The sequence below is a fragment of the Teleopsis dalmanni genome, chromosome 1, assembly GCF_002237135.1.
Source record: "Teleopsis dalmanni isolate 2A chromosome 1, ASM223713v2, whole genome shotgun sequence".
Taxonomy (NCBI): domain Eukaryota; kingdom Metazoa; phylum Arthropoda; class Insecta; order Diptera; family Diopsidae; genus Teleopsis; species Teleopsis dalmanni.
The window spans coordinates 34,239,224-34,250,118 of NC_051846.1; the positions used below are offsets into that span (position 1 = coordinate 34,239,224).

General features: G+C 27.8%; 2 protein-coding genes across 2 annotated transcripts; one reads left to right on the forward strand and one right to left on the reverse strand.

The window, feature by feature from the left end:
- The first annotated feature begins 4,183 nt into the window (after positions 1-4,183).
- On the forward strand, positions 4,184-4,861 carry LOC119670414 (MIP18 family protein galla-2). The gene is made up of 2 exons (XM_038080662.1): positions 4,184-4,381; positions 4,444-4,861. Exons 1-2 carry the CDS (start codon positions 4,261-4,263, stop codon positions 4,791-4,793), a joined length of 471 nt encoding a protein of 156 aa, XP_037936590.1. The 5' UTR covers positions 4,184-4,260; the 3' UTR covers positions 4,794-4,861.
- An 11-nt stretch (positions 4,862-4,872) lies between these two features.
- LOC119670413 (mitochondrial inner membrane protein OXA1L-like) lies at positions 4,873-6,483 on the reverse strand. The gene is made up of 3 exons (XM_038080661.1): positions 6,340-6,483; positions 5,181-6,252; positions 4,873-5,119 (listed from the first exon to the last, which is right to left on the reverse strand). Exons 1-3 carry the CDS (start codon positions 6,403-6,405, stop codon positions 4,959-4,961), a joined length of 1,299 nt encoding a protein of 432 aa, XP_037936589.1. The 5' UTR covers positions 6,406-6,483; the 3' UTR covers positions 4,873-4,958.
- Positions 6,484-10,895: the final 4,412 nt, after the last annotated feature.

Below are 10,895 nucleotides of genomic sequence, written 5' to 3' on the forward strand. Positions count from 1 at the left end.
TGTGTGTGTGTGTATGTGCGTGTGTGAAATGATAATCAAAGACGCCAGCGATGTACGTTAATTTAAATTTGTTGCTTTCCCTGCTGCTCCAATTTGTGTTCTTGTACAATATTATTATTCCTTGCAAGGACGGACGCTGAGGGTGGAGCACGAAAAACGAACGCAAAGGCAAATAAATGAAAAACGAATAATAACGTAGGGAAAAAGGTCATAAAAAGCAGGATGCGATGCCGAGATGCTAACACTGCTTGCTACTGTTTTCAGAATGTCTCATGAAAAATTTTAATTTATGCTTTTCTTGTTTATTTTGAAATAGAAATTTTGCCACTTTAAATTAATTCATTGTTATAAAAACAAGTTTTGCTGTACACATTTTATTGTTGCTATTTTCTTATTGTATTAACATAGCGGCACTTTCAATTTTACTTCAACAAGAACCGTTTTTTCTTTTCAACTTGAAAAAAAAATTTTTATATTCATAGAGTAAACATTTTTTTTTAGTTATTAAAATATTATTTTTTTATTTAAATCATTATTATTTTTTTAGATTTTATGCATCAATTTTAATATATTTAAAATATATAAAAACACTTTTTCCCTATTACAGCGGCACTCCGACACCATACAACAATCGAGTTAAAATCACACTGAACACTTAATTCTAAATTTCGTTGAACGAGATGCAATACACAGAATACACACAAGTTCCACAAGTATGTTAGCCGCTGTGTTAAACATTTTTTAAACAAACTATATAATACGTTTATTTTTCAAATTATTAAATGTATATAATAATATATATAAGCAAATGTAATCATAAAACATAATTACTTTTAAAAATAGTTAACAAAAGTAATTAGATTGTGAAATTTTTATCAATTTTAATGACGGCCGTGTTATGTAGGCGATTCATTTATCACCATTTTTGTTTCAAAGATTCTACACAAATAATTTTGAAAAAAAAATTAATTCCTAAATTTACCATTGAATACAAATAATATAAATAAATATTCATTTTAAAATTAAAAACAATTAACTTGGAGCAGCAACAAAAGAAAGAGTAAGTCATTAGAGTATACTTGCTGAAATAATAAGTCTGTTCCACGAGCTACTCGTAGTAAAACTCGAGTAAAACATAAGTAAAGTACAAACTGATAGCGTAACACAAATAAAGTGCCAAATAACGCTCTTAACATGGAACGGCTTTGTGTGAAATATGGTGAGAACACCAGTGCTGCGTAAATAAACAATACAAAAATTTAAATTCAAACCAAAACAGCTGATGTACATATCAACATAAATTTTACTTGAAATAAAATTTATGAGTAAAGTCTGTCTAGCATTTTCAAATTTCAACAGGGATGTTACGCTCTCTCAAATGGTCTCATTTTCTCGAAAATTTGCTGGTGGAACGCACTTGTGTATACACAGTGTTACTCTAAGTTACTACGAGTAGCTCGTGGAGCAGACCTAATAATATATTAAACATTTGAGTGTTACGAAACGTTTGAACACTGTTTTTCAATTCTTATCGTTTACTTTGTTATGTAAGGGAGTTGAACAAATAATCAACACTAGTTTTTTCGAATTGGAAAAATTTTACAAGTACGAACAAATCAAATTAATCTAATCATATGCGAATGGTTACGGAGTGATTTCTCTTTCATACTAATATTTGATCAAACAAAATATTTTGTTTGAAATTTGTTTATTCATGGAAAATGTTTCGCAAGCAGAGTAACCTCCAAATGAAATATGTTCGCACGAGAAAACATATGGATACGCAATACAAAATTCGGGTGCAATGTAACCACAATCTTAGACTTTCCTTATCCTTTTAATTTGTCGAGCAAAATTTTTCAGTGACTAATGGTCTGCCATAGATAGTTCTACCGAAAAAAGATACATTTTAATTCCAATTAATTTTCGAGAATTAATATGATAAAAATACATAAAATTTTAATGAGACTTTGTCACGGTTTCCTAAGAACGTTGATTTGACTATAGATTTTAATATAGTCGGCTATTTTGATTAGGTTTTTACACTACGTACTATATCAATTTATCTAACTTTTTAAGATATCTATGTTCAAGGTTTTTATGTTTTTATAGTGATTACACTAATAAAAACTTGCACAAACCTATGTCCAGAATATTGAACCTTTTCAAAATTAGGTGTTTCAATTGAAGCTATCAATAAGTACTTCCTTAAGTTAAGTTTATAATATTATTAAAATCTGTAGGAAAACTTTGTTTATATAGTCCGAACTGCTGTGTAATGTTAATAATTTAAACTCAGCATTGAAAAGCAGCAATCATATTGTTTTCTTAGTTAATAAACAGTTAAAGCAGCTGTTATCAATTAAAACGTTTTCAACTATCAATCCTGTACACTGATTGCAATAACTTATCTGTGGCATATAAAAAATGTTCAAGAAAATGTCACAAATGAATAGGAAACGTATAAAACTGTCTCATAAATGGCAGTAACTACTAGTGCTGTTCATATTCGAATTTACGAAGTATTCGAAGAAATTCGAATATTCGAATAGTAAACGAAGTCTTCGAAGTTGAAAAAAACTTCGAAGTTTTTGTGAATTTTTGTTCTCGAAGTCTTCGAAGTTTAAATGTAGTGAAAAACTTCGAAGACTTCGAAGACTTCGTAAGCAAAAGGTGAAGTGAGAGCGCACAATGCAAACAAACGTGCATCACACAAATTATTTGAGGGATGAAAGCGTTTGCTTTGTTTGTACGGTTTTATGTTTTTTGTTGTTATTCTATGCAGAAAATTAATAACATGTTTTTTTGTTTTATTTTATTACGTAAAATTTATTTTATTATTAAATATGTATTATAATATATATTATTTTTAAATATGTTATTATTAAATATTTTTTATATTAAATAAAAAATTTACATTTTAAATAACTTATATTTATTATTTATATTTAAAAAATTATATTTGAGAAAATTTTTAATATAATATAAAATATATACGTAATAATATGAAAATATTGATATTGATGGATTTTATTAGTAATGGAATTTTATAAAAATTTTCATTTTCCTTTAAAAAGAAAATCACAAATTAAAACCTTGAAAATTAGTTATGGAAAAATGAGTTTCGCTCATTAATGCCTAATTATTTGACCTGTATGAGCTGTGATGATCACGCAGGTAAGCGCAAATTTATTTTTGCATTATAAAATTTTGAATGTTTTGTTGTAGTTACAGTTATTTTACTGTTTATGGAAAATTTTTAAATCCCTTATTCTAGGAAAAGAAATACATAATATTATAAGGAAGTATCTAAATAAAATGTAAATTAGTGTATAAGCAAAATTGTATAAAAGAAATTCCATCAAATTTTCATGTATTTTATATTATATTAAAAATTTTCATAAATATAATTTTTTAAATATAAATAATAAATATAAGTTATTTAAAATGTGAATTTTTTATTTAATATAAAAAATATTTAATAATAACATATTTAATAATAATATGTATTATAATACATATTTAATAATAAAATAAAAAAATAAATTTTATGTAATAAAATAAAACAAAAAAACATGTTTTTAATTTTCTGCATAGAATAACAACAAAAACATAAAACCGTACAAACAAAGCAAACGCTTTCATCCCTCAAATAATTTGTGTGATGCACGTTTGTTTGCATTGTGCGCTCTCACTTCACCTTTTGCTTACGAAGTCTTCGAAGTTTTTCACTACATTTAAACTTCGAAGACTTCGAGAACAAAAATTCACAAAAACTTCGAAGTTTTTTCCAACTTCGAAGACTTCGTTGAAATGCGAATATTCGAATATTCGAAGAACTTCGAATTTTTAAAAACTTCGAATAATGTGAACAGCACTAGTAACTACAGCTTAATTCTGTTGAACATAAATTACTATTTTATAAAAATTGCAAGAATTTAAACGTGACAATTATTGTTCTAACTTTTCTAACTGTTCTAACTTTTATTTACCGTGATTTAAACAACTGTATATAATTACAGTAATTTTTTGAACACAAAAACTTTTTTATTATTTTACATATATTAAAAATGATTTGTCTGTTATAGATAGTTGTAAACTCTGCCAGCTGTCAACTGTAGACTTCGAACTGTTTGAAAGTCATTGTAGTGTTTTGACAGTGTCCAATGTCAGCTGTTTTTATTCATTAAACAAAAAATTATAAATACTTGACAAAATTCAGTTCATTGAAGCAGAAGTTATTTCATAATAGCGCAAAATATGCCGACGGAAATAGAAAATATTAATCCCAATGTATATGGAAAATGCAAAGAACGCATAATTACAGAAAATGAGGAAGATGAAAATGTTGTTGATCCATTCGATGCACGTGAAATATTTGGTAAGTAAAAAAAATTTGCAACTACTTGAAAAATTAAATACAAACTTTTACTAACATTCCAGATCTTATACGCAACATTAATGATCCAGAACATCCATTGACATTGGAACAATTACATGTCGTACAAGAGGATTTAATAAACGTACAAGATAAAAATAATGAAGTGCATGTAAATTTTACACCAACCATACCACATTGCTCCATGGCTACATTAATTGGTTTGTCCATACGCGTTAAACTCCTCCGATCATTGCCTGCAAGATTTAAGGTAACTGTAGAGATAACACCAGGTACACATGCCTCCGAGCAAGCCGTCAACAAGCAGTTGGCAGACAAGGAACGTGTAGCAGCGGCACTAGAAAACAAGCATCTTACCGAAGTGATCAATCAGTGCATATCAATGAAGGCATAAGAGTTGAAAAATGTGAGAAACAATATTTTAGTTATAACTACAATAATAAACAATATAGTTTTATCGTCAACAATTGAAATAAAAAATTCCTTTATTCTTCTTAACCGTTTCTATCTAATTTACATTTAAAATTATCAAATAAAAACTATAAATACACATAAGCCTTTAAACATCTTTTGGTTTCGCTTGGACAGCAGTAGGTTGTGGTTTCGTTGGATCGTATTTATACGTTTTGATTAGTGGACCTTTACCCGCTTTTGCAAAACGTATTTCGTTTAATTGCTGACGTTCTTCTAATTCCTTGGATATTTTCATATTTTGCCAAGCTAAAAATAAAAAAATATTAAGTAAAAAGTAAAACAATTTGAATTTTATTTTACAACTTACATTCCTTAACACCACCTACGAATCCCTTGCTCTTAGCTGGTAGCGATCCAGGAGCATGTATCATCATTTTATCAATTTTGAAATAATCACGCACTTGTGGTATTTTAAGTAAAGCCACTTGACCCAGTGATATGAAATTACTACATGCCCAATATGTCAAGATTGCCGCAGGGAAATTCATGGTGAATGGAAATATCGCAATGGGCAATGCACGTAATACATACTTCATCATACCCATATTGGCCGCTGATAGTCGTGCACTGTCAGTACCTACTTCAATGGTTAAATAGAGTGTTGCGCTTGTGATTATTGGCAGCATAAAAGTAGGATCAGCTATTGTTAAATCTGTAAACCAAAATAGACCACCATCACGCAATGACTCTACTGGAGTATTCGCCATGCCACGAAGTCCCATAAAGAATGATATGAAAATAGGTGCTTGCGCCAACGGCACGAATAAATTCTTCAATGGATTTAATTCTTTTTCTTTCATAAAAAGCATCATTTCTTGTGCATAACGTGCTGCATCTATGGCATTACCAGTTTGACGTGCCTCTGACATTTTCATCTGCAGCACTTGCATTTGTGGCATGTTATTGTTCATTTTTGCGCCATTTCGTTGTGCCATTATAACCAGAGGGAAGAGCACGGTACGCACAACTACTGTACCTATAGCTATAGCACCCCACCATGGTATGTCACAACTTATGTGTAACCATTCCATACAGTTTTGTACCAATCCAACTGGTGACCATCCACCTAAACCAATTGATGCAAACGTAGGTTCACCTGCAGCATTGAGAACTGTTGTTACCAATTCTTCAGTCGGTGCAATCGGTGCTTCTGGTAAACTTGTTAGATCTACAACAGTTTTGTCAGCTGCAGCTGATGTTGCCTCAGTCATGACGTTTGTGCTAGGTGGGATATTTGCGGTCACTGGAGCATTGCTGGCATATCGCAATAAACTCAATTGTCCAATACCGGCCAATGGTGTTTGTAGGTTAGATTTTAGCGGTGTTACTGTTGATATATGTAAATCACGTCTATTTATTGTTAATGCAGGAGCAATTAACTGAAAAGTACATATTATTTTAGAATTTTATTTCACATATGAATTTCATTACAGGTTATGTCATTACTTCGCCTTACAATTTTTTACCTTCACTTGCAAATTCTTAACCACTGGTAGTTTTGCATAGCGCAAGAGCTGATGTGGGGGCAGCATTTTTTTTTACAAAAATTGTTTCTTAGGTTTTATTAATTATTTTATTAATATAAAAATATTCACTGCAGTCAATGTTTTTAAATTTTCTTGCCCCAACTGCGGTGTTCTGAGAGAAAAATTGTGAAAGAGAATATTAATTCAGAGTTGCATTTATAAACATAATATTCTAAATATTTCTTTAAGACAAAACGACTTCAATTTACACGGAGATTACAAAACATGGCAGATTAAATATTTTATTTAAATAATTATGTCTGACACAAATGGCAATTTAAAAAACAAAAATTAAGAGATATAATGTTTATAATTTCTATATCTATTTATGCGTATATTGTGTATGGTGTGATTATGTATATATATATATGGAATTTATTTGATTAATATTAATTCAATAAAACAACAATGTTAATAAATTCATCTAATACAATATTTTATTTCATATATCGAAAACATTTATTATTGTTTGTATTTCAAAATTCTAAAATGTCCATTAACAGAAACTGCTTAAGTATGGTATTTATAATATAAATAAAATAAGTCATGAAAACGAATAGCAAGCCTGACAAAATATTTAGAGTTAAGATCGAAATTCAATTGTATTAAATTGTTACAAAATCATAAAAATAAAATTATATATAAAATAAACTATAGGAAATACATTATTGTTATTATTTTATCTTTACTTAACTTAATTTTAACTTTATTTAAATTATCCTAAAATTTGTTATATGTGTTTGTTCATATTTATCTTCTAATTACATTTGCAAACATAGATACGACATTGCAATATATCTAAATATTATTCTCTTCATAGTTCTTAGTTATTTGTTAATTGTGTACTTTTACAATTTTTATGGTATTTACATCTAATTGTCAAAAACTTAACTTACAAAAAATTTATTTTTAATAAATAAAAAGGCTTAAGTGTAGCCGTAATTTTGAGTTTATTGCAAAAATGTTTTTAATTTGAATAGTGTAAATATATAGAAGTTCCATCTATATACTTCACATGTAATTTATCAGAGTGAGTAATATTTGAGAATATAGTTTTAAGTGTTTACACTTATTTATTAAACAGCGAAATAGTAGAAAAAAAATTTTTGATTAATTCGATTTTAAATTTGCTAAAAAGACACAAATTTCTCTGAATTAAATTATAACGTACATTGAAATCAAATTATTTCTTGATATTTTTAACAAATTTTTTATTAAAAATTAATTTATTAGGAAAAATTATAAATTCATTTGTTTTTGAGTTTAAATGGTTAAAAATTTGTTTCGGTTGTAGAACTTATTAAACCAAGTTTTGTTGCATTTAAATGTTTCTAAATGGTATTCTCTAAAAAAAGGCTTTTTAAAATGAAACGCGTTCTCATCTCACCTACTTTGAATGAATTTTGTAGAAGAAATGCGATAAAATAGTGCACAATTATCGATATAAAAACGTTAGTGTAAACATAGTACAACTTATATATATCCACATTAGCTTTTCTTAAGTTCATTATACTAGTTTAAAATAAAAGTATTCGACATACAAATAAGGTCTGTTCCACTACCTTATTTACTCATAGTAAAACTCGAGTAAAACACAAGTAAATTGCAAACTGAGGGCGTAACAAAAATAAAGTGCCAGATTATGCCCTTTACACAGATTTTCATGGAACAGCTTTGTGTAAAGTCTGATGAGAACACAAGTACCGCGCAAATAAACAATACAAAAATTTAAATTCAAACCAAAACTGCTGATTTACACATCAACACAAATTTTACTTGAAATACAATGTACGAGTAAAGTCTGTGTAGCATTTTCAAATTTCGACAGGGATGTTATACTCTCTCAAATGGTCTCATGTATTTGAAAATTTGCTAGTGGATCGCACTTGTATTTACACAATGTTAATCAAAGTTACTACCAGTAGCTCGTGGAACAGACTTAATATCTCCCATATTTAAGTAAACGTTTTTTTTATTTTGCTTTACATTATAATTATTTCACATCGTGTACTCTAAGGACCACCACTTTCTCTAAAACGATCTTCCTCTTGATATTAGGCACCCTCATCCACTATTCTTTTCTAAATTCTAATTAACCTAACCCATAATACACTGAATTGTTTAAGGACATTTTTTAAATATTAAAGTAATTTATCAACAAAAACATTTCAGGAACATTTTAATAATGAAAAGTCTTTTAAGCCCTCCAGGGAATTTTTGAAACAGCGAATCAATATTCTGGCAATGCAGCTATGATGACATTAAATGGTTTGAGATCCTCATTTGAGTTTAGCACGAATTGAATCATCACTTTGGCAGTGGCGCATATTTTATTACGTTTCGTTCATGAATTAACTCGAATTAAATCATAACAAAATTGAATTATCAACAAAACAGATTTTGCCTTACGAGACTCTAGACTCTATATTGTCTGCAGTTAAAAATTATTTTTGCGTGCAAGCAAAATCGTGGCTCATTTAATAAATACTCGCCTTAAGCACTGTGAAGATAAGTTCAATTTAGATTGGAGATCATTTCTAAAAATATTTGTGTAGAAACTTTTAATTTAACTAAAATAATATAAAGTTAATAAAATTTCCGAAGTATGTCATTTTTGTATGCGGATACTCATTAAAAATTAAAAAATCGTATTTTTTGAAAATAAATTAATGAAGATATGTTATAAATTTATTTACATAAATAAATACATATAATCTTGTAAATTACATATTTGGAAAAGTTATAAAATTGTTATTGCAAGTGAAATAAATAAAATTATTTTCCATTTGTGGAAATAAAATGTTAATTTAAAACGATATTAATAACAATATTCCAAATTAAACTGCAATGCGTTTGTTTGTTTATGACAACGAAGTTAGCGTAGAACATTTTCAATGTTAAGTTTACATAAATCGGGTTTCTGTTAAAAATTAAACTTGTAATGTTAAATATTAAAACTGTTAATGTGATTATGTTAAATTTTTAAGGTTTAACAGTACCATTATAATAGTACTAAAATGTTTTGTAAGATATATAATATAATATATTTAACAATTATATTGTATAATGCATAAAAATAAAAACTAAAGAAAAAATTTGTAATAATATTTATAAGTGGAACATATAAATATATATATAATATATCTCATATTGTAATAGGTACTTTTATATTATAAATTTCAACTACTCGAAAATGTAGCAATCTCATAAGAGAAATGGTTGGTTTCTGCCGCTCAATGGATGCTTTATAAAACTAACTTTTAAACAACATACATATATTCCTAAAATATTGTTTGCCTTTATGTACAATGTGTTACAGCTTTCGATTTATTATTTCTTAACCATATTTCCACAGCAGCTAAAACTACTTATGTTAATGAAATTAGGTTTTGGTTGTTTCCTTTGGCATTAGCTGATTTATGCATGTGAAATAGTTTGTTTGGTTACATTTTACATATAAGACATATGACAGATATTTAAAATTTTGGTCAAATTTTGTGGGAAATTTATATTTAAGGCTTACATTCGATATTTTTCGCCCTAAATCCTCATTAGCGGCCTTAATGAGCTAAACTGCCTAAATGAGACAAATGGTCACATGATATTATTATATTATTATTCATATGTTATTCTACTCTTATTTATAATAAGAATAGAATCAGTTTATAGGAATAAACTATCCTTATTTTTTTTTATTTATTAAATATCTCTTTAGAGTTCAATTACCGAAACCAGAACTAGTCATGTTTGTTAGGTTCCATATGCGCTAATGAGCTCGCTTCAAATTAGAAACATCAACTCTAAAGATGATACATCACTGTACAGAATAATTGCTCACAAAGTAAAATAAATACTGTTGATAATCTCTTACCGCAAGAGATGAATAACATCATATGGAAGTGGTATTTCATTTCTGAAATAATTCTTATGCTAATATTCCCTAAATCTGCCTTAACATATTTATCCTTCTTTAGTCTTATTTACAAAATAGGATAAAACTCTTCTAAAATTTAGAATATCCAAAAATTTTAAACTTAATTTTTTCATGTATTAAGTTCTCTGAAATTAAAACATTTGGTTCTTACCAACGAAACAATTTTTTTTAATTTTTCTATACGTTTGTTAAGTATTAACAAAACAACAATGAAACCGGGGAATCACTATACTTATTTTTTCTTCTTCGGCAAAATTTTTTGTTGAAAAATACCCATCATCAGTGGTCTTGGAAATAATTCTTATATTTACATATTCGTAAAAAATTTTTTAAGACTGCAAGTACTAAGAATCGACTCACGTCCTGCCAAATTTGAAGCTCAGAATCAGCGCACCTTAACCAACTGACCCAAAGTCGTACTTGATTTTTATGTTTAATTACTATTTTAAATAATTGTTTAATTATTTTAAATAATTGTACGTAAAATTGAAATAATAGTTTTTTTTTCACATATATTTTTCGAAAAAAAAAAATGTAAAATAAATATTTGCATTTAGGCCGC

What these genes read in the sequence shown, in the direction of transcription:
- LOC119670414 (XM_038080662.1), top strand. Translation starts at nt 4,261, where the DNA reads ATGCCGACGGAAATAGAAAATATTAATCCCAATGTATATGGAAAATGC. An exon ending in CGATGCACGTGAAATATTTG is followed by an intron (nt 4,382 to 4,443) that starts GTAAGTAAAAAA and finishes CTAACATTCCAG; the next exon opens with ATCTTATACGCAACATTAAT.
- LOC119670413 (XM_038080661.1), bottom strand. Translation starts at nt 6,405, where the DNA reads ATGCTGCCCCCACATCAGCTCTTGCGCTATGCAAAACTACCAGTGGTT. An exon ending in TTAAGAATTTGCAAGTGAAG is followed by an intron (nt 6,253 to 6,339) that starts GTAAAAAATTGT and finishes TGTACTTTTCAG; the next exon opens with TTAATTGCTCCTGCATTAAC. An exon ending in CGTAGGTGGTGTTAAGGAAT is followed by an intron (nt 5,120 to 5,180) that starts GTAAGTTGTAAA and finishes TTTTATTTTTAG; the next exon opens with CTTGGCAAAATATGAAAATA.